Source organism: Sorex fumeus, unplaced genomic scaffold (assembly GCF_029834395.1).
Source record: "Sorex fumeus unplaced genomic scaffold, SorFum_2.1 ptg000079l, whole genome shotgun sequence".
NCBI classification, from domain to species: domain Eukaryota; kingdom Metazoa; phylum Chordata; class Mammalia; order Eulipotyphla; family Soricidae; genus Sorex; species Sorex fumeus.
In genome coordinates, this window is record NW_026606136.1 from 4162917 (window position 1) to 4187958 (window position 25042).

At 34.6% G+C, this 25042-nt stretch overlaps 1 protein-coding gene across 1 annotated transcript in view; it reads left to right on the forward strand.

The window, feature by feature from the left end:
• The window catches only part of BRD10 (bromodomain containing 10), a 107706-nt gene that overhangs the window by 55739 nt on the left and 26925 nt on the right, over nucleotides 1–25042 (forward strand). The window contains exons 3-5 of the mRNA XM_056130528.1: nucleotides 1489–2906; nucleotides 10175–10254; nucleotides 20335–20424. Coding sequence (XP_055986503.1) covers nucleotides 1489–2906; nucleotides 10175–10254; nucleotides 20335–20424 — 1588 coding nt within the window. The remainder of the gene's footprint in view (nucleotides 1–1488; nucleotides 2907–10174; nucleotides 10255–20334; nucleotides 20425–25042) is intronic.

Sequence of the window (25042 nt, forward strand, 5' to 3'; positions counted from 1 at the left end):
AACTTAAAACTATAAAACCCAGCTCCCAGAACCGCGTGGCCGCATTTGCGGCTGCACGACATCTTATTATGACATCTTATTATCTCATTCCTACTTTGGACAAACTGGCAGGCTACCGAATGTAACCTGCCCACACGGCAGAGTCTGGCAAACTCCCCGTGGTGTACGCAGTATGCCAAATACCAGTAACAATGATGGGTCTCATTCTCCTAAAGAGCCTTGAATATAGCATTTTTTAAAAAATCTCAGGGCTAGGATGAAGGAGACGTTACTGGGGCCTGCTCGAGGCAATCGACGAATCCATTTGTAGCTGTTTTTGAGAGGTTTTGTTTTTAGTGCCATATTTAAAAACATGTTGTCTAATCCAAGATCACAAAGATTTACGTCAATCTCCTCATCTTACTATTTAAAAATAAGAACGTTGTATAGCAGTACCAGAAAAGAAAAATTTGAGTGGAATGAGTTTGCCACACCTAATGGCCCTCAAGAAATACTCCTGGCTTTGTAGTCAGACATTGTTTTTGGTGGTGATTGGGTGACCGTGTGATACTTGGGATTGAATTTATGCTTCCTACATACAAAATATTGATTCAGCCCATTGAGCTCTCTCTAATACAGAAAGAAACCACCCCATAATCATATCAGTCTAAAAGTTTTGCAATATTGTCATCTCCTTATTTAGTGAACACATATTTTTATTTATTGCCAGTCTCGGAGAGCCCGGCAAGCTACCGAGAGTATTCGATATGCCAGACACAGTAACAACAAAGTCTCCAATGGAGATGTTACTGGGCCCGCTCGAGCAAATCGACGATCAACGGGAGGGCCTTTACCTTTACCTTTACCAGTTTTGTTATATACTGTGGGATTTTGCTGGGGGGTTTTGTGTGTGTGTGTTTATGTATAATACATTACAACAAAGTCTCCAATGGAGACGTTACTGGGCCCGCTTGAGCACATCGATGAACAACGGGAGGACAGTGACAGTTTATGTATAATATTTTTAATTTCAATTTTAAGGCTGAATAATGAAGTAAACTTTCTAATTATGTAATATCTTTCTTTATAGTTTCATGTGTTAAAACTGTACTTAATACTGACAAGCCCATTTTTGCTTCTACTGAATTACTTTCTTGGAATAACTTCCTAGCAATGAAATTAGAGGGTTAAAGGAAGTCAACATATGAAAAATTCTATTCTGGAAAATACTAAACTGTGCTTTTGTGTAGTAAACATTCTTTAAATTTTACTATATTTTGAAGTTGATTCACATCAGTTGAATAATTCATTTTGGTAATATTTCAGTAAAGTTCAAGACTTTGTTGAGGTCTTATTTAATTTGTTCATGTTGGGAAATATGCTACATCTGTGGTACTGATAGTTAAAACGAGCACAGACAAGTCCTAAGTTGTATTGTGAACTGAAGATAAACATGGCATACTTAAAATTTAGTATATTTTCCCTTACAATTTGTTCGATTTTCTTCAGGCTTCGGGAGCAAGAAAGAAAAGAAGCAGAAGAAGCTAGTCAAAAGGAAATAGAGGAATGGGAAAGAAAACTTCTAGCTCAAGCATTGCCAACTTGTATGGAGACCATGTGGGAAATTCCAGCAATCGGACATTTCCTTTGTTTAGCCCAACAAATTCTAAATTTGCCAGAAATAGTCTTTTATGAATTGGAACGTTGTCTTCTGATGCCTCAGTGCAATGCTTTTCTATCCAAAATAATGACTTCTCTATTAAGTCCTCCTCATCGAAGACCTACCTTACATCGAAGACCTACTTTGCCTTATAGGACCTGGGAAGCAGCACTGAGACAGAAAGTACAGCAGTGGTACACTGCTGTAGGGCAGACAGAAAATCCTGATAACTGTGCTGAAAAACTTGGGTTGTGTCCTCAGTTTTTTAAAGTTCTTGGAGAAGTTAATCCCTTGGAAGAAAAACCTTTTCACGAACTACCTTTCTACCAAAAAGTGTGGCTACTTAAGGGTCTTTGTGATTTTGTGTATGAAACACAGAAAGAAGTTCAAGATGCTGTACTTGGACAGCCTATTCATGAATGCAGGGAAGTTATCCTTGGCTATGATTATTTGGAGAATGCTTATGTCCATTTCCCACAGTTCTGTGGTGCCGATGTACGGATTTATAAACAACGACCTTTTCAGGCCCCAGAATTTCCAGTTCCACCAATAAAGATACAAAGAGTACCTCGAATTAAACTGGAGAAATTGAAGTGTGACTATGTTAGTACTAGTAATGGAGAACACAGGTGTACTGGAGAAGGTCTGCCCTCTGCCTACCAAAAAGAGCAAGGAATTAATTTTGATTCAACTTGCTGCCCTGCTAAAATGAGCTTGGATAATCATGATCTCTCTGTTGAAATGGAAGTAAAATCCAACTGTGAAATAAGAATTCGTAGGCTCTGCGAACTTAAAAAAAGTGATTGTTTTAAAGAAAATTTAGAGAAACCAGGGAGTCCAGGGGAAGTTACTGGCTTTGGAGAGCCCCTCAGTCCAGGTGAAATAAGGTTTATAGAAAATCAGGAAAAATATGGCGAAGCTTCCAGAGTAAAGCCTGAACCCAGTCCATTGAAAGAAAATGCTCTAAAATCTTGCCAGATTCATGTAAATGGAAGTCACAGTGACCATCCAGAAATTAACTGCCACAAAGTTGTGAGGGATTTTTTATTAGAGCAGTCACTACAGAGCCACAAGAAATTCAAACTAACTAAAATGAGAGCAAAAAAGAAGAAAAAGAAAAAAAAGAAACTGAAAGATGTTCTGAATGAAAATTTACAGAGAAAGCGTGAAGGTCTTCATTCTCTTGCATTCAAGTCTTATAAACCTGAGATCCAGAATAAGTTATTGATCATCAAAAAGAAAGCAAAACACAAGAAGCACAAATCTGGTAAGCTAACACAGATAGGTGAGAGTCTCCTTTAAACATATTTAAAGTTGACCTTTTAATTAGATTATCAGGGGAAATGATTCACATAATAAATTGACAGATTGCTTGTTTGTATATGTTTTTAAAGATCAAATTTCTTATTACCCTCCATGATTAAAATTGCAGAAATTATTTAATATATTAATAAAATTTCTGCTGCAATACATTTGAACTTAATTTTGCAGTTAAAAGTTTTTGTACATTATGTTTTACTTTTTCTGGACCAATTTCTGAATAAGTGATCAGTTTTTTAACCCGAAAAGTGCAGTATAATGCAGTGGAAAAGCTGACACTGTGAGATATTTCCAATACTAAAGTTCATAGCAACTAGTTCTTAATCAGATTATCTTTCTGGGTCTCAGTTCTTTTCCTGAATCTGTATTTTTTCAGTTCTCTGTATTCAGTATATATTTTAATATACATACTGAAGAAATGTGACCTGTGGAAAATTGCATTTTTAAGAGATGAAGAAGTTTAATAAAAGCATTTATAAATTTGTCTTACAATTTAAATAAATTTAATATATTTGTCATAAACCTATTTAATAATACACAGGAAATAATGTAAATAGTCTTCAGTGGTTTATTGGTTTTTTTTATTACTGTAGCTTTATTCATTTCTTACTGTCTACCTAAATCAGTTTTTGTTTCAATAAGTGAATAAGAAGCTTGTCAACTCATTTAACTTTAATAAAAATCTAATTGGGAAAATTTGAATTGTTACTGAAAAGCGTTGCTCTGTATCAACATTATTTGTGGATTTCATTTTTTTATTCTTCCCCTTAGTAACGTAGAGAATTAAAATCGACAATAATTTGATGATGATCTGGCAAAAAAGGCAGTGAAATTTACTTAGTGGCTATAGTTGCTACACTTTAGTGGGCTTTTATGTTTTATTTTGTTTAGTTTTGGGGCCACCTCAGCGGTGCTCAGAGCTTACTCCTGGCTCTGCACTCAGGGATCACTCCTGACGGTACAATATAGGGTTCAAAGGTTCCAACCCTTGTCAGCCACAAATAAGGCAAGTGTCTTACACGCCCTCTGACCCCACACTTTAGTTTTTTAATCACTGGATACAAATAAATGAGTTTTTGAATGTTTAGTGTATCATTGATAAAATCATGTCAGTGTCAGACTAAAGAAGTAGTAAAAGTAAAATTCACTATCAAGAATAAGAATTTGTTGAAATGAAAATTTATTGAAATGAAATTTATTGAAATGAAAACTGGTCCACATTTTCCACATGACAAAAAGCTACAATAAAGTTTCAGAGGTAACACTTTAAATTTTATATATTTTTTAGGTTGTATAAATTTAGTTTGGTCTGAATGATTTTTTTAAATATTAGCAATTAAAATACTAAATGGCATATTTTGACAAATTTTCATTTCAAAAGTTTATACTGCTGTTTTATTAATGTCAACTCAACTAAAATTTTTGCTTATTTAATTTGTGATCTACTGATCTTTTGTTCAAAGGCAGTTTTGATTTTTGGTGACTTATAAAGTATAATATTGATATAGTTTTCTTCATAGACTACCAATAACAGAATAAAAACATTAAATGCTGAATATTGGATTAAAAGGAATTTGTATTATGAGCAAAGTATTGCTCCACTTTTTCAAATGGAAGTTAAGAACATTTTTGAAGAGAAAACGTGGCTGTTCATGTCTAGTTCTTGACAGTGAGTGAAAAACACTTCAAAGGCAAGAAGCTTTAAAAGAGCTCCTTTAAAGGACAGAGAAACTCTCCAAAACAAGGCATTGGGTATGATAGTCATTAATGGTTCATATTGTTGTCCTCTGCTTGATTCAGAAAGGTTACAAACAGCAGTTAGTCATCACAAACTGACTTTTACTGATGAATTTTATGGTAATTTCATTTGCTATTCCTTTAAGTTTTGTAGGAATGAGTAATACGAAATGAATTTGTTATATGCCTGCCAAGGAGGCAGGCGGGGATGGAAGGGAACCTGGGAACATTAGTGGTGGGATTAGTATTGGAACATTTTATACCTGAAACAACTCCATTATGAACAACTTTGAAAAGAAAAACTTCAAAGCAAGTTAGCTATAACACACACACACACACACACACACACACACACACACACACGTATGTATACCCTCTCTGAGGCTGTTTCAAGAGAAAGTTTTATAATTGTGAAATAGGAATTGTCTTTACATTTTCTCATTTTATTTTCAGAGCAGGTTTGGGTTTATTGTTTGTTTTTTGATTTGGGGGCACAGCCAGTGGTATTCAGGGCTTTCTCCTTACTCAGGAATCACTACTGGTGGTGCTCAGGGGACCAAATGGGATGCTGGGGATAGAACCTGGGTTGGTGAAGTGTAAGACAAGCGTCTTACCTGTTGTACTATCTCTTCGGACCTTCAGAACAGATTTTTGAATATCAGTATAGGGGGGGCAAAAATACTGGAGCAATATAACAAGGCGGTTTGCCTTGCACACTGCTGACCCTGGTTCGATTCCTCCATCCCTCTCGGAGAGGCCAACAAGCTATCGAGAATAGCCGCCCTCACGGCAGAGCCTTACAAGCTCCCCATGGCGTGTTCGATATGCCAAAAACTGTAACAATCTCAAAATGGAGACGTTACTGGTGCCTGCTTGAGCAAATCGATGAACAGCGGGAGGACAGTGCTACAGTGCTACAGGCAAGAGAAATGAAATCTTACTAATTCAGTTCTCTGTTTTCATCAGATACTAAACTTGGTACTTTTGTAGTAATACTGTATAAAATGTTACAGCAGCAACACGTTTGTTTTATATTTTTGTTATACTTCTCTTTTTGTGGCTTTTGTTCTGGACTATATATATATATATACGTATATATGTATACGTATATATATACATATGTATATCATTGGGCTTTTATAGTTAGTTTGGATTTATACCCCTTAAAGAGTTAAACATTTTCTTTTTAAAACACTATCTTTAAAAAGAGAAGGTGTTTTCACTCTTTCAAAGCGAGTTCAGTAATCACAGGTTTGGGAAATATTTCTCATATAGCCATGTTATAGTGTCCACCATACACTTTGCCAGGTATGTTTTAGAGTTTATGCTCAGTGGTCTCCCGGACTTGCCAGGAGTGATCCCTGAGTGCAGAGCCAGGAGTAAGCTCTGAGCAGCACTAGGTGTGTCCAAAAATCCAAAAAAGAAAAAAGAATTACATAATGGAATGAACTTAGACTTGGAGTTAGAACCCCGTACATACAGTGCAACACATGACTGTAGCACTGTCCTCCCATTGTTCATCGATTTGCTTAAGCGGGCACCAGTACTTAATATATATTATAATATATATAATAATATATATTAATATATATATTCATTGTGAGACTTGTTGTTACTGTTTTTGGCATATTTAATACATCACGGGCAGCTTGCCAGGCTTTGTCATGCGGGCGGGATACTCTCAGTAGCTTGCTGTGCTCTCTGAGGGGGCTGAGGAATCGAACCCGGGTCAGCCACATACCAGGCAAACCCCTGACCCACTGTGCTATTGCTCCAGCCCGCAACGTGTGACTAAGTTAAATAATATATTTTCAACTATCCCACATTGAAGTGGAGTATAGGTTTAGGTATAGGTATACCTAAGTATAATTAATTAATATATATTAAGTATAGGTATACCTTGGAGAGTAGGTTTGAGAATCGACTGAGATAATTTTATAACAGTCGCTTTAACAAGTCTTTAGACTCAGTGTGAAGTTTTCTTATTACCAGTCCTAAGTCATGTTTTGCACTGCTTTGGTAAATTGTGTAACTTACTTAAAATTGTCAGTGTTGTGTGCTTTTGGGTTTTTTGGCTTTCGGTTTTGCTGGGGCTTCACCTGTGAGTATTCAAGGCTTACTCCTCTCTCTGTGCTCAGGACTCATTCCTCCTAGTCATGGTGCTCAGGAGACCATGTGTAGTGACGGGGATTGAAAACAGGTCAGCCGTGAGCAGTGTAAACACCGTACCTGTTGAACTAGCTCTTGGGACCCAGTCAATATTTTTCTGAGGAAAAACGGACACAGATGGTCTTTTAGAGTTCTGAGCAATTAATCTGCCTCCATTTTTCTATTTCAAGACTGGTTAAAATATCTGATCAGAAGGATGATTATTGTGGCTAAAGAAGATATTGCAGGGATTTATGTTCTTGACCTTGTATTCAGCTGACCTAGTTTGATATCTAGCACTATATATGGTCCCCCAAGCACTGCCAGGAATGACCCCTGAGCACAGAGCTCAGAGCAAGATCTAAGCACAACTGGGTGTGCCCCTTCACTCAAAAAAAGTATGATTCTTGTGTTTAAGGATCATTTCGCATAACTTATTGTGTGCTAAGTGCTGTCAGTACAAAATGAATAGTATGACTTCTATAGTTAACTCAAAATCTAGTAAGGAAAAGAAATGGATAATTACATATAATTGTCACAATTGATAATATGTACAAAGTAGAACGTGGCACAGGACATCTGAGCAGGAACAGTTAAAGATGTTAGCTTGATTAATAAAAATAATTGTTAGTAATTTAAGTAAGTTATTGAATTTGAAAGTCAGACAATAATATTGTACTCGGACATTTGAACTTATTTAAGGCAGATAATATTTACTTTACATAGAGAGCAGTGGTCTGATCTCTACATACTTCAAATATCCGTTTAATTCTCATGAAAAATTTTTATGTTTATATAGCATAGCAGTAGGGCATTTGCCTTGTGCGCAGCCAGCCTGGCCGAGCCGGGTTCGATTCCTCCTCCCCTCTTGGAGAGCCCGGCAAGATACCGAGAGTATCTTGCCTGCACGGCAAAGCCTGGCAAGCTACCTGTGACGTATTCAGTATGCCACACACAGTAACAAGTCTCAAAAAAAAAATGAAGATGTTACTGGGCTCACTCGGGCAAATCAATGAACAACGGGAGGACAGTGTTTGTTTGTTTGTTTATTGAATTCTCACAAAGTACATAATGTAATTATTACTTTTAACAGGGAAAAAGTTCCATGGGAAAATAAAGCAATTTGCTTGTGTCTTGTAGTTAGTACTTATTAGTACTGATCAGAACTAGTATTCAAGTCCCCCCAATTTAGTCCCAAAATTCAAGTTTAAAACCACCACTCAAAACTACCTTTTTAATAACATTTGAGTTTCTTGCTCACATGATGAAAGAAACGCCCATAACTATCTTAGCTTCTTAATCCATTTAGATAGAATAGCCGCCAGAGTTAACTGGGAATTTAATTTAGTACCTGAAGTTAGTGTTTATGTGAAAACTATATGAAATTCATTGAGAATATCAGCGATAACTTCTGTTGCGTTTATAATTATTTCTTTAAAGCTAATTAGAATTATCTGGGTGGGAGCAAATTGCTGTTACTAGATCGGCATGGCTAGGTATTCTGCTGTTCAAAATCTTGAATCCTCTTGAAAGGTACTAATATTTGGGGAACTGAAATGATGGTGCAGAGTATTAGGCATTTGCCTTGCATGTGGTACACTAGGTTTGTTCCTTGGCATCCCATATGGTCCTCTGAGCACCACCAGGCGTGATTTCCAAGTGCATAACCGAGAGTATCCCTGAACATTGCCAGGTGTGGTCCCCTCACAAACAAAAAGAAAAAAGAAAAATTTATACCCAGTTTATAAATCAGAGATCTCAAGAATTCAATCATTTTCTTTGAATATTGTTTACTTACGCAACCTACCTCCTGACCTATTTTTGTAAGACCTATTTTGGTTCTACTGTAAATACTGTTTCCTACAAGAAGCAAATAATATAAAGAAGAAACATTTTATTTTTAAATTTTTAATGGAATCACTGTAAGATGGAACATTACAAAGGTGTTCATGATTGGGTTTCAGTCATACAGTATTCCATCCCCCCACCAATGTGTATTTCTCAGCACTCACCCCCCCAGCTCCCACCCATCTGTTGTTTTAATTTTAAAGTGAAGGTCATGTGATACCACATTGCTACTTAGAAGACAGTAAAACCCAGGTTAACTTAGTAAACTTTAAGCAACTCATTTTTCAGTAGTTCAAACAAATATGTGTACATCTTACTAAGATGTATGTTGGAAGTTATATAAAATGCAGTTTGCTGATACTTAAATACAGAAAAAAATGCAATTCTTTTGTAAATTGAAGTTGTGCCTACAAGTTCAATAACATGTTGCAGTCAAATAGACTTTTCATGCAAGATCATATCTGGATGGAAGAATGTTTATGAAGGAGCATTAGAGATAAAGAATGGTTACTTTTTGTGTTCACTTGTGTTTCCTTTTAAAATAAGAAGTAACTTCTAGGCTGATTTTAGTCTACTAGTTTTTGTGATTAAAAATTAATTTTAAAGTTTTTCTCATTAAGCTCCTGGAGGATAGGACTTGTATTTTTTAAAAAAATGTGTTCCATGAATTGTACAGTGCCCTGTATCTTTTTTTTTAACTAACTGCCATGTGTTAATGTGGGAGAATATTTACTTTAGCATGTGTTTTAGTAAAATGGAATTTCTTTGATGACTATCTCTTTAATGTAAATACACTGAGTAGATATACTTTAAACTGTGCTTAGAATTGGATTTCTTTGAGAATGTAGACTTATTTTTCCTAGTTATTTCTGATTACACAAATGATGAGGTTCACTTTAAAGGGAGATGTTTACCTTGTTTTAAAACTGGATGTTGAATCCTGCCAAAGGCAGCCGGCCCATTAGGTGAGTGCAGGACTAAAGGGATGGAAAAACCTGTTTCTTAAGCTGCTAAGAGGATTTTCACATTATTAGATTGGCTAAAGATCAGTCTTCACTGTATAGTTCTAATTCCTGACTACAAAGATCATTGTTAAAGGTAAGGGTTTGTACTTACGTAGTTTTATTTTTTTTTTTAAGTTGTGAATCAGATTTTAAGCAAGCAATTGTGTTGTGATTCTTTTTCGGGGGGGGGGGGGGTGGTTATTGGGGGGAGACCAAATCATAGTGCAGTTAATTCTGATACTCTACAAGACATTGGAGGTATAATCATTTGGTTCTTAATAAAACTTTGTTAACGTGTGTTATAGATGTAGTTTAATGTTTGTTTCCACTGGGACTTGTTTTGATTCATCATTTTTATTTGACTCGAAGCCATCTGTTAGTTATAATTTAACTTTCAAGGTTCTGTGTAATTTGCTTTTTGTTAATGAAGTGGTGCTATAAACAGCATTATGAAGCTTTTCTTTTTTAATCTTGAAAGGGAAAAAATCCATATCTAAAAAAGCAATCACAAAGAAGAGGAAAACTGTCACAAAGTCACCTACTGTACCAGAATTTCAGGTAAATGTTTCAGTTTTGCCTAAGAAAGTTTTACTTTAATTTTTTGCTTTACTATTTATATTATTCCTCAAGAGATGACTAAATTCTACTGTAACATCCATTATAATGTTTCCAACTATAAGTTTTCTTCCTGCAGGTATAGGCAGAGCTCAGTTTTATTTTATCTGCTAGTATTTAAAACTTCTGTTTTTGTCTCAATAAAAATATTTAAATATATTTTAATATACTATACTGACTTTCAGAAGTCATTTAAATAGAAATATATATGAATAAATGTGTAAATGGAAGTCTTCTAAGAACAAGTCATAAATTTTGTGATAATGTAGCCCAATCTTTTTATTTTGATACTGTAGAAATAATAGACTTAATAACTTAAAAGATCTTTTAGCTTAAAAGAACTTCAGAGAGAATTTTAAGTAAATGTTTACTATTCTTTAAACATTTCTACAAAAAAAGAAAGGGAAGTAATTGTATATTCAACTTTATGGTTATTTGAAAAGTTTTTCATTTGTAACTGGCACAGAATAAGCAGAGAATCTCACCCAAAGTAAATAATACTTATTTACTTTTAAATTTACTTTTACCAAAGTAAATATTATAAGATGTTTGTTATTCAACAAATGATTTTTTTGATTGTTATTTATGTTTCCAGACTATTTCAGAAAGATTTTTTTAAGTGCAATACTTAAATACCAAAAGTAAGAGTAATAAGTGAAAATATTTAGAATACTGCCTTTAGCAGTTACATATACTGAAAGATGTAGATACATATATTTTTCAGTAATAGTTGGTTTGGGAAAGTGTTCTTGTAAAAGTGTTAATTAGTAAGTTTAATTTCTTAAATGAACAGCAGAAGAAATTAGAGGGTTTTTTCTATTTTGATAACTTAAGGTGAATTACATGTATTTGTATAAAATTCTTTTATATAAAGTAAGCTTGCTTCCAGCATACTCAGTGGAAAATATGTATTTACTTTGAGGTCTTTCTACTCTTGTTACTATTGTTGTACATTTAATTTAATGCTATGTTGCCATTTTTCCACTCATGCTAGTTTTGCTATTTGCTATTTCTCCCATTATTTTCCTTCAATTCCTCAAAGTAATACATACTTGTACAAGTCTGGCCCACAAATTTGTCCCCATGTGTCTTAGGAAATGATACTTGTCGTAGGAGATGAACATCTTTGAATATGGAATAAGTGACATAAGCAATGTTTTTAAAGTTTCAGGTGGTATTCATTAGTGAGACCAAGATCAATTTAGTGGGTTGTGTAATAGGCATTTCTTAAGCTACTGTTAAAATACAAATCATAGTATGTCAAATATAGTAAGGGTAAATATTATTTCAAGAAACTTTGGCATGGATCATATATGTGTTGCTGGCTTGCATTGTAAAATACATATTTTTCACTGTGGTTGACTGGTAAAAATATTTGAAAAACACCATCTTAAGTTACACTTTTAGTTTACTAGTCAGTTGCATAGCACTCTCAAATTTAGGTCAGAAGTGCTGTTTTGCTAGATTTAGGTGTTTGAAATAAACTCCCATCCTGGTAATTGAAGGGCTGTCGAATGTGTTTTATGTACTACATGTACTCTTGCAGATGCATGTGTCTGGGAGCACATATATGTATGTGTATATTACTAGGGATGGGAAACACACTTGTTGAGAATAGTGATTTTTGTACCCGGTTTACAGTGTGAATATCATGGTATTAGGTGTGAATACCATGGTATTACTCAAAATCGACATCTATCTCCCAGGAAAAAAAGGTTTATTTCCCTCAAATAAACCAACCATAGAGTTAGTATCAGTAGTTAGTAAGTTTTGTTGTTACAAGCCAAATGTATGGATTTGATTTCAATTCTTTTATATGTTTTAACTGTTTTAAAATTTCCCCATATATTAGAAATTATTAGATAATAGAGTGAATTTAGTTTCTGAAGCTCAAGTATTATGATAATTTAGCATTTAAAACACCAAAAATTATTTATTTTATATGTTTTTTAAATGTGACGTTCAGGACCAGAGAGCGGGCTCTCTAGTTGAGTGCATGCTTTGCATGTGTGAAACACAGGTTTGACCCGTGGCACCTCATGGTTCCCTGAGCACTGCCAGGAGTGACCTCAAGCACAGAGGCAGGAGTAGACACAGAGCAGGACTGGAAGTGACCCCAAAACCAAACATTAAAAAACCAAATGTCACATTTCTAGTATAAAGCATAAAGATTTTTGATTGAAATATTTAGAGTTGTTTTATTTTTGAAAATAAGCTGTTAATGAATAGGTAGTAGATCTCTTATTAAAGCCTGACATTTAAGGACTTGCTGCCCTTAGTATGCTTTTTACAAAACATTTTTCTTTTGTATTTTATTGGGGGGGGCTTTTTCTTTGTTATTTTTAATTTCTTGCTTAGTTTGTTGTTACTGTTGTTTTGTTTTATCCTAGTATTCTTTTCTTAATTGTAAAGGTAAATGCATAAATATTTATTTGTGGGACAAAGACTAAGACAGGTGCAAAAAAGCTAAATACTCCTTTGCAACCTAGAATGCTTTGTTCAGTACAAGTTCTGATACAGATAAAAGCAACCTGACACCTTACTCTCTGTATCAGAGCCATAGTAAAAGGATTTTAGGCTTATTGATGAACATAAAAGTTGGCTTTGAAACTGAATTTTGATTAGAAGCACCTCAGTGGAATGGAGAGATGGTCTAGCAGGTGCTCCTGCCTTCATATGGATGTCCCAGTCCTCCCCGTAACCCTTCCAGGTGTAGCCCAAAACAAGCCTACCCCTTCCCCCCAAAAAAATCTGCACTAAAAAACAACAAAAAAGCATTTTTTTCTGGAATACCAGCCTGAAACAAAGAAAGTTTCTTATTCTAGGAAAAAGTATGAGTGTTGTGGCTTAAGTTTTGAAGTTCTAATTTTAAAAGTAAATTCTACTTTCATCCCAACTACTTTTTAATTTGATAGTGGCCTTGTCAGTTTTTTTAAGCACAAATCAAATTTGGTTGTTTACCTTAGGAATTATCCATGTTTATATACTTGCCAAATACTCACACTTAAAGAAAATAGTCATCCCACCCATATTTCATATACTATAATCATTGAGATGATGGATTAAATTTTTGTGTATTTTTTAAGAGCTGGAGCGATAGCACAGTGGGTAGGGCGTTTGCCTTACACCCAACCAACATGGCCGACCCAAGTTCGATTCCTCCGCCCCTCTCAGAGAGCCCAGCAAGCTACCAAGAATTCGATATGCCAAACACAGTAACAAGTCTCACAGTGTTACTGGGCCCGCTCGAACTATCACGATCACGTGATTCACAATCACGACCATCCTGTTGTTCATCAATTGCCTCGAGCAGGCCCCAGTAACGTCTCCGTCGTCCTAGCCCTGAGATTTTTTAAAAAGTGCCATATTCAAGGCTCTTTCAGGGTTAGGAGAATGAGACCCATCATTGTTACTGGTATTTGGCATATTGGGTATGCCACGGGGAGTTTGCCAGACTCTGCTCTGTGGGCAGGTTACATTCAGTAGCCTGCCAGGTTGTCCTACAGAGTCTCCTGCCCCTGCGTCTGGCTATCCTCGCTGGGGCCCCTTGGAGGGGAGCGGGTTGAGTTTCCCTCCCCACCCCAACCATGGCTCCGGCAGCCGAAGACCTCCAGAACCAGCCACCACCATGCTGAAACCTGCATAGATTATTATATGGTTAAATATAAGGATTTTAGAATTAAATTCTCAGATTTTCATGCCAGCTTTATCAGAAGCAATTATAACTATGGGTAAATTAATTAATGGTTCTGTCTTTGGCACCACATCTGGTCTCAAGAGCATCTGGGAGAGGGAGAGAACTGAATTTCCCATCCCTAGCACTGAGTACCCCCAGATGTGGCCCAGGATCAAAAAACTAATCTCTGTATATTTCCAGTTTGATTAATAATAGTACCGAGCTGATAGTACCTAGCTATCAGCTCGGTACTATTGTTATAAAGATTAAATCATTGAGCTTACTAGTTTTATCTACTCATATTATTCATTTTTTCAAATATGTCATAAGCAATTAAACTACACCTATAACATGTTAACAGAGTTTTATTAAAACCAGATGATTATACCTCCACTGCCTTGTAGAGTATCAAAATTAACTGCACTATGATTTGGTCTCCTCCCAGCACCACCACTCCCTCCCCCCCACTGAAAAAAATCACAACACAATTGCTTGCTTAAAATCTGATTTACAACTTTAAAAACTGCTATGAAAACTGAAATGAAAAATCAATTAAGAATTGCCTTAAGAGTATATATTATTGACCTTAGTTCTTTTCCAACAGTTAAAATTTTGAAATAAATAGAAAATTTGGTTATATTTTATGTTTCTAAATCTCATCACTAAACATAGAAGAATTTTGCAAGGGGTAAACCACATAATATTTGCACCCCTACTTTTTTCATTTGATCACCATGAGATACAGTTTCAGAGCTGTTCATGATAGGTTTCAGTCATACTCCAACACTCATCCCTCCACCCGTGTACATTTTCCACCATTGATGTCTCCAGTTTCCCTCCCACTGCCTCCGACCCCCAGCCTATGGCAGGCAGTTTTCTTCTCTCTTTCTCCTTTGTTGTACCCCTATTTTAATCAAGGGAAAACTTACAGATGCATATGGTCGTGTTGTGCCCTTGGCATATATAAGAAAACCTTGTTGGATTTGTTGTTGTTGTTAGCATTTAATATATTGGTGATTTATGATTTATATCAGATTTAAGTTTCCTGTGGCTATTAAACTGGCTTGCTGTTTTTTCTTATTTTATGAGACTTTTAGCCTCAGTTTAATATTTGCAAGTGCTCTAAAACTCACGAACTCTGTTTGCATGCAATTATATGAAGTCATAGAAAATATTTTTAAAACCTTAGTATTTTTAAAGTAACATAATTAAACTCCTTGATGAGTTTTTAAAAATGGTTTAAGAGCCTTAGTTTCCACAATTCTACTTTTCACTGATAATGAACATCTTTCATGTAACGTATACTAACTATGTTTCAAATGTGTGATGTGTTAGAAAGTTTGCTATATTTCTTCAGTTAACCAGTGGAGAAGCTAAGTGATTTTATTTCATAACAAAACATGACCTTCAATATAAAAAATTGATACTAAATTAATGTTAATTTTTGACTGCCTCAGTGTTAAGGACTTTTTGATTATATTATTTTGAGTTTCTACCTCTAAATATGAATATATTCAATTTAAGCTTTTTGTTTCACAGTTAACTGTATGGGTTTTTTTTCTTCTCCCTTAAAATGCTTTTCAGTTTATTAACTCTAGTGCACTGTTATACAATAGTAAAAAAGTTTATGTAATAAAATCTTTTATTTTTTGCATAACACATGATTTATTTTCAGGTTTGGAAATAGTCATAATTGCAGGTATGCTGATCATAAGAAGTGAGAAGGAATATTTTTCTATTCATAGTTTTAATAGACGTTATATAATTTTGTTTGAATATAATATAAAGCTCAAATTTATACCAAGAGTTTAGTGTTTTCTCACAACATTTTAATAAATTATAGGATTGTGTGGTAGTGACTATGACCCATTTTTTTAGGATATTTAACTTTTCTGTGTGGTTTTTCTCTTTTGCTTTTTAATGTAACATATATTTAGCACAGTGGTAGGGCATTTGCCTTGCGTGCAGCCAGCCCGGCCAAGTCAGGTTCAATTCCTCCGCCCCTCTCAGAGAGCCCAGCAAGCTACCGAGAGTATCTCACCCTCACAGCAAAGCCTGGCAAGCTCCTCGTGGCATATTCAATATGCCAAACACAGTAACAGCAAGTCTCAAAATGGAGACGTTACTGGGCCGGCTCGAGCAAATCGATGAACAACAGGAGGACAGTGTTTGTTTTTTTATATTTGTACATTACTTTATGTCCTGTTTTGAAAAGGTAAAATTGGTATCTCTAAAACCTATTGAGCTTATATCCAAAGGGCATAATTCTAATTTAGTGATAAAGTAAAAAATGATTTTTTGCATAATTTTCAGAGATGTGATCCTGGAGTTCTTTAACTTTCTATAGGATCTTCTCTGGCCCAGTATATACAGATATTATTGCTTCTTTAGTTTGAAGAGAGGACCTTTTAGTATTTGTCATTTATTTATCATAATTGCCAAAACTAATTAATGCTGAGTTCTTGTTAGCTTTTTGTTTTGTTTTGTTTTGTTTAGAAAGGACCCCGTAAAGAATGTAGTATTGTAGAAGGAGAATGAATCCTAGTTTCTGTATCTTTACTATGTTTGTACATTACTTTACTCTGTGTTCTAATTAGTTTATATATGAATTAGAGTTGTAGTATTTTTAGTTTAGGGTGATCTTTGGATCCCTTTGCCGGTTTTTTGGTTTCTTTCAACTTTAAGATTTATGATTTTGTGGTTCTGTCATGGATTACATAAAGTGAAAGCTTAACTTGAGTATGAACTTTAAGGAGGTTCTTCCTCTGGGATAAAACCCTAACTGTAACTGACCAGTAGAACAACCTCTCTTGAGTGTTAGCAGAGTGAGTGTAATCCGAGCTGCTTGTGAGCTTTCCTTATTATCCCTGGAGGCCCCAAGTCTCAGATAATGTTTTTCAAATTCAGAATAATAATTAGGAAGTTTTAATAAGGTGTTTTGCTTTGTTCCAAAAAACACTTTTGTCTTCAAAACTTTTTTCTTGCTCTTTTTTTAAAAAGTACTATTTGAAATTAACTTTAAAGGCCACATAGATTAAAAAAAAATTAAATAAAGGCCACATAGATATCTATTGTGGCATATAAAGTAATCAGTTTGGTGTACATGACAGAGTTGACATAAGTCAGACTGTTTTCCTTTGATACAGTCACAAAATTTTAATTATGTTCCTGTATAATAATTCTCTAATATTTAACTTGACACCATTTGGGGGGCTGGAGCGATAGCACAGCGGGTAGAGCATTCGCCTTACAAGCGGCCAACATGGCCGACCCGAGTTCGATTCCTCCGCCCCTCTCGGAGAGCCCGGCAAGCTACCGAGAGTATTCGATATGCCAGACACAGTAACAACAAAGTCTCCAATGGAGACGTTACTGGGCCCGCTCGAGCAAATCGACGATCAACGGGAGGGCCTTTACCTTTTACCTTTATCTACATTAGTGATAAAGCATATTTGCACATACATACATCCACAGATGTTAGATATAAAGGCATTTGAATATACCTCAAAATACTGCTGTTTCATGTTTTGATTCTTAAATTCAACAGAATCTGTTTATAGCATGTCATTTGTTTTTAAGAATAATTGTATTTAATATTTCATTCCCAATTAATTTGAAAATTAATCTTTTTAGATGTTCATACTTGTTTCCTTAATATGCATATTTGTGATTAATATTTAATACCTTTCTGCACAAAAATTTGATCTGCATACCATCCCTGGGAACTTGTTACAAATACAGAATTCCAATTTTCTTGGATCTACAAAACTGAAGGCTATGTTTCGAGAAGATTTTCAGGTTCTTCTTACACTAAAGTTTCAGGAGCACTAATTTTGACAGCTTACTAATTAGAAAAGCCACCTATAACTGTTATATGGTTCTTAAACTATAGAAGTCATTTGTGATTGAAGTTCAGCCCTTTGTTACCTGTTCCTTTATTTTTATTTTTGGTTTTTGGGGCCAGTACTCTCTGGTAGCCTCAAGGAATGATACCATGCCCAGATTGAACCCAAGTGCTATGTATGCCAGAGATGTGCTCTAGGCCTTTGAATTATCTACTTCACCCTAAGTGGAATATGAAATTTTGTTAATTTTACAATTGGTTGCTAAATAAAAGCTCTTAAAGTGTTAGGATGTTTAGTTGTGGAGGTATAGCTGTCAGTTTCTACAAACTACATGCAAAATATACCCTTATTTCTTGTGTAGAAATTCATTTAAAAATTCCTCTGATCTTTGCTATATGGGCAAATGAGAAATATATGCTATAATATTATCTGATACAGCAATACCACTGAGAAGGTTTGTTGCCATCGGCAAACTCTGTGGTAGATTGACATGTGATTCATAATAGCAGATTATACAGTGGGAAATCTAGCTTCCATTGAGTAATTAATAACAAAGGACCAACATTATGCTGTCTATAAAGATATCATAGAAGTTGAAATGTTATCCACTTCTAGAGTCACTTGCATAGTTCTTGACCAATAACCTCTCTTTCATAACTGTAGATTTGGCAAATGGTAATAATGCGGTTACTGTTCTATTGTATCATTGTGTTTTGTATTCTGAAATTTTAACTTGGGTACTTAAAAATGTCTTCCCTGGGGGCTGGAGCAATAGCACAGCGGGTAGGGCGTTTGCCTTGCACGCAGCCAACATGGCCAACACAGGTTCGATTCCCAGCATCCCATATGGTCCCCTGAGCACTGCCAGGAGCAATTCCTGAGTGCATGAGCCAGGAGTAACCCCTGAGCATCGCCGGGTGTGACCCAAAAAGCAAAAAAAAAAAAAAAAAAAAAAGTTTTCCCTGCTTTGTCAGTTCTTTGAGTTTGAAATGATGTAGATATTTCTAATAAGTAGTTATTATAAGTGGCAAACCAATAAATCAAGCCATAAGTTCATTACCAGCATTGCAAAATAATGATGATACCCTAAATTTATAGTTTTTACTGTCTTTGATCATTTTTCTTATTCAATTCAGTCAAACCATATTGCCTTTTTTGTATATCTGAAGCATATTAGCCATGGTTCAGACTGGTTCACTCACTTGGTTCAGTCAAAAGAGGAAGTTTAAGAAGCTCCTAGTCTCCCATTTTAATTAGTCAGTAGTCACTAAGAATCATCTTATAACCCAGTTTTTTCCTTTTTTTTTTAAGAGCATATCACTTAAGAGAACAACGCCCTTAACAAAGAAATTTTAAAATATGAGGCTGATAAATTAATGGTGAATTAATAGTTTATATGTTGTGTAATATGTTTTTATTATTACTTTATAAATATTATAAGACTTTAAATATTTTCCTTTACATGTATCTGCTGTTTTTGATGTAGAAATTTACTTCTTCTACAGTAGTTTTTTTTTTAATTAGGAGCTTAAATGATTTTAGGATAAAAGCTTAATTTACTGAACTAATCAGAAAACAGTATAACTTTACAATAAAATGTAAGTACTAATTTTTTATTGTTGCTGACATTTCAGTATTTAAATTTTCCATAACTACACCAAACTAGTTTGAGTAATAATAACTAAAAAATCAATTATTTTATTTATTTGCCAGTCTTGCAAAGTTAAATAAAATGAACCACTCAATTATGATAGACATTAGATGCTACTTGAGGAGATGGTTTTTTAAGACCATTTAATGTCACATTAAGGACTAGGGGACAGAAAGATAGTACAATGGATAAAGCACTTACCCTACATGTGTCAGACCTAAGTCTGATCCCATAATCCCTTAGCGCAGAGCCAGGAGTAAGCTCAGAGCACAGCTGGGGTGGCCCAAACCTCTCCCGACACGCACACAAATAAAGTGTTGAATCTCACTCACTTCTTTGACTGTATCAGTAACATATAGTTGAAATCCTGTATTAGCTATTTCAGCAGCAGTAATTCACTTCGTAAATTTTATAGATCGGAAATCACAGCAAAGATATGTGAGTTCTGCAGGGATTGCTCTACTCACCTATTAGGACACTGCCAGATGAAGCATTTCCTAAAAGTGATTCAGTAACCTGTCAGATTTTAAGTGAATTTCCAGATCTTTGTCATTCTGGGCTGAAAGTTAATAGTAATGTTAAGAAACTACTTGAATTATCAAACTAACAGATATTGGGGTATAGGTGAAACCACCAATGTTGAAATTTCAGCTTCTTTTATACTAAGTCTGAAGCTCATACACCATAACAAGTAAATGTCTTTTAAAATATAAAATGCAGAGCTTTCTTTGCTTTTTTTGCTATTACAAAGACAATTGTGAATTCAGTGTGTGTTAAAACAATTTCTGTTACCACATTTTGGGTGTTTTATATTATGTGTTATCAAGCTGTGTTTTTGTGTTTTATTTTAGCTTATTTGCACTAATCTTGATGAACTCAGGGAATTAATCACAAAAATCGAGAATGAACTCAAAGATCTGGAAAACAGTAGAAAAAAATCGGTAGGTGTTGATCCAAAAGTTCTATCTATTATTGTCAGCATTAAAATTTATTCCTGCTTTTTTTTCTAAAGCCTCTTTCCCCCAACCCCTGATTCTCCTGGATTACATAAAATTTGCAATGAAAAATAGATACATTATTTCTTTATTTCTACTGTGTGGTCTAGTTTTCCTTTTTAAGAGATAGAAAATGGTGCTTGGGCAAGTAAATCAGTTTTGTTTGCCTGATCAGATATAGTTTAGATACTTCCCAATATCCTATCCTAATTTGTTGTTTCCTAACTGGTATTTCTTTGTATAGTGCTTACCTTGCAAATATTCTTAACAATTGTATTATTCTAATGGAAGGTTTTATTGCTTAGCAAAATATTATCTGTGACATAAATAACAAATGGAAATCATTTAATCATGCCCCAGATGGTTTTGATACATACTTCGTAGCATCTCTTTTAAGAATCCTTATCAACTGAAATAGTTACTTTCACTGTATAGTCTAAATTCACAATCTACATTTATTCTTGAGAAGATAGAGTATTAAGGACATTATATTTATTTAATCAACTTGGTAAAACATTAAATCAGTAATACTCATTTAACTATCATTTATAGTTTGGTTAAGTCACAGATTTGAAATACAGTTTTATGACAGTCAATAACTGGGGGAAGAATAAAATTAAACAAAACTATTATTAAAATCATTTTTAAAAAATAATAATGTTTTAATCCTTAGGAATATGATGAAGCCATTTTAAAATCTTTGTTTAGAACCTGTTAGTCTAGAATTATGTACAAAATAAGGTGATAGAAGGGATTTCATACTAGATTTGTAGCAGCTTTTTAAATGCTGTTAGAAAAAAACATTTGGTAGCATTCTGAAAGAGAGAGACAAATTCATAAAAGTATAATCTAATGAGTCTATTTAACACAGGGGTACAGCAAAAAATAACCTTAAGGATCTCAGAAGTTTCTCATATTCCCCCGAGAAATATCAGTATAACCTCAAAGAGGTTATAATTATGCTTATAATTATGGCCAGCATTTAGCAGGTAAATGCAGGAACTTAACTCATTTTAGAACTACATCCACTAAAAATGGTTTATGCCCTTTTTTTTAATAATACATACCTTTGGTGTATGGGCGGTTTTGATACAGAATATCAAGTGGTACTTTTAATTTTATCTGAATTCTCAGCTTTTATATTGAAATATTTTTGTCTTTGTTCAGACTTTCAAAAATTTATTAGAGGGGTCTGAAACATAGTAGAGCAGGAAAGGCACTTCCTTGCACATGGGCTGGCCCCGCTTTGATCCTCAATACCCCATATGGTCCCCCAAGCCTTCAGGAGTGAGTGCAGAGCCAGGAGTAAGCTCTGAGCACTGTCAGCTTTGGTCCCAAAACCAAAATAAAGAATATTAATATAATAGATACTATTTTCTTGTGAAGTAATGGTTCTTATTTAGTATCTAATTAAAGTATCTTTTAATTGGATATTATTTTTACTTTTTTGCAGAAGTTATTTATATTTGGTAGTCCATAAATTATGACTGAACAGAATTCTAATAAATTTTCTATTTTTTATGTTGCAGCTAAATAACTTACGCATCTTAATTTGTTTTCCCATATTTATAAATTAGATTTTTATTAAATGAATAATTCAATAATTTCATGAAAAATGCATAATTCTAGGCATAATTGATTTTTGTGCCTATGACATGTATTATAAAAGACTTTTTAAGCATCCTAGGGTTGTTTTATAAACCATCCCCTTCACTTCAATTGGTGATGTACTGTAGCACTGTCCTCCCGTTGTTCATCCATTTGCTCAAGCGGGCCCAGTAACATTGTGAGACTTGTTACTGTGTTTGGCATATCAGATACATTACGGGTAGCTTGCCAGGCTTTTCCATGCAGGGGAGATACTCTCGGTAGCTTGCTGACTCTCCGAGAGGGGCGGAGGAATCGAACCTGGGCCAGCCGGGTCGGCCGCGTGCAAGGTAAACGCCTTACCCGCTGTGCTATCGCTCCAGCCCTCAATTGGTGATATGAAGTATTAATCATATAACCTTCCTTCACAGAAACAGAAGAGTAGTAAAAGAGAACTATAAATTATAAATATCCCAACCATGCAGATGACCCCAACCCATAAAAGCCACACAGCATAAAAGATACAAAGTTTTCATTTCTTTTTTTCCTTTTTGTTTTATAGTAGATATTTCTGAGTGAGACTGATCGTATTTCTAGGAATTAGTTTATTGAACATCAATGTTAACCTTGAATATCAATTTATTTATCTGGCATCATATGAGAATAGGGTGTTCATTCAGTTACCTAACTGAATTTTTTAGATAACTAGAATTTAAATTTTTCAGTCCAACGCTGTGATTTTAATTATTTATTGCAAATACATTAAATAGAGTTTAACCCAGTTTGATGACCCCTACATCATTATTAAGAATATCTACAATTGTGCAGATACCCCAAACTAATTGATGCCAATTAGTAACTCTAATTAAATATTAACCAAATTATGCTCCATATTTTGAAGATTTTTATTTGCTTACATATTTTTTGTTTGTCTCATTCATTATCGTCAGTTTGTCATTTCTTATGTGGTCCATATAATTACCCTGTTACACTGTTGATTAGAAATCAAGAGAACATACTAAATTGGGTCCATGGTAAGGATTTTCTTGGTAATGAAATGCATGAATTTGATGATTCGGGTAGCCATTTTTATTGATTCTTTGCTTTGTGGTCTTCCTTTACTTCAGGCAAAATATAATACTAATCTTTATAAGAGGATATCATGTGGTGTCAAACTAAAAATAGAATGTAGAATGCTACTCATTAACATCTTTTATATTTACTGTGATGGGTCCAAAAACAAAGAGATTATATTCCATATAAGTATATGATTGTCGTGGAGTTCATGCACAATTCAATCAGCTAATCAGTGGCTGAATAACTAGCAGTACTCCTACCAAAAAAAAAAAAAAAAGTATATGATTGTCATTAATACCATTAGTAAGGATGAAAATTATCAGTGACAAAATATTTGTCCCTGACAGCAGTTTTGTTGTTGCTGTTTTTTAAAAAGGCTTTCTTGGGGAGCAGGAGATGGCCCAAAGGGATGGAGCACATGTGTTACATGTAGGTGCCCCGGGTTTGATCCCTGCCACTATCAGGAGCGAACAATCCAGAGCACCATCCTGGAGGTTTTGCTATTGAACTACTCATTGTATTGGAAATTTTATGCTCTTTCAAATGTAGATTATTTATTCCTGCTAGGATAATATGGTTAATAACAAGATAAAGATACTTTAATTTTTTGGAGTTTGCTCTACTTCACTTGATCCCATTATTTCATTTAGGGTTTTATTCCAGACGCCAGCCTATAAATTCTGAAGTCTTATACCTGATTAGATACCTCAGATTTATTTAAAGAGCAGTTATCTAGTTGAGATAAACAAAGGTATGTAATTTGAGAGTGTTTTAAATTCCTTATCTTTCTTATTATTTAGATAGAATTTGTTAGTGATCCTAAAAGGAAATCATAGCATTTTATTGGTGTTATTTTTCTGGCAAGAGATAAAATTTTTGTTTCACTTACTTCGAAATGTCTTTTTAACCAATATTTATTTTCCAGAAAAACGGAGCTAACCACAGTAATATCTTTTTAGTTTTTTTATTTTAAATTTATTAGGCACTGTTGCTTTCTAAATGAAATTAGGATCTTTTACAGCTTATGTACAATTACTTGTAATATCTGAGTTTTCCACGTGAGCCTATTTTTCTCACATCTGTTTAGTTTGTTTTCAGTCATGGTTTAGATTTTCAAAGAGGTTTCAGTGCTTTTTCCTTAATAAGAAAAATCTGTACAGAGATTAGGTACTAAAGTGTAAAAATTTGGCAAAAAATTGTATTATTTTAATAAACATAAATGATAGTATATATAGTCTATATGTATAGTCTCACTAGTATAAAAAAATGAAATTTTAAATGTAAATTCATATCTTTTCCAGTGTATTGTTCAGCAGTTAAGCATCTCAATTCTGAACAGACTCCAAATATTTCTAAATTCTGTAATCCATATGTTAGAAAAACTATAAAATGGGGTTGGAGAAACAGTACAGTGGGTAGGGTGCTTACTTTGCATGCAGCAACCAGGTTTGATCCCCAATATCCCATTTATTCCCCACAAGTGTGGCCCAAAAACCCAAAACAAAGCAAAACTATAAAAATTGTCTTTGATCCAGTAATCTTATTTAGGATTTAATTTTTTTCTCCAATTTGCAGTTCCCCACCACTAAAAAAGTAATTTTTACATTGGTGGTTTAGCAGACAACTTCTGACAGTGGAAATTTGTTTGTTTGGGTTTTTTTTTTTTTTTTTTGCTTTTTGGGTCACACCTGGTGATGCACAGGAGTTACTCCTGGCTCTGCACTCAGGAGTTACTCCTGGCGGTGCACAGGGGACCATATGGGATGCTGGGAATCGAACCTGGGTCGGCCGCGTGCAAGGTAAACGCCCTACCCGCTGTGCTATCTCTCCAGCCCCCCTGACAGTGGAAATTTGGAAAAGCTTTTTATGTCTAATAGTAGGCAGATGGTTAGCCAGACAA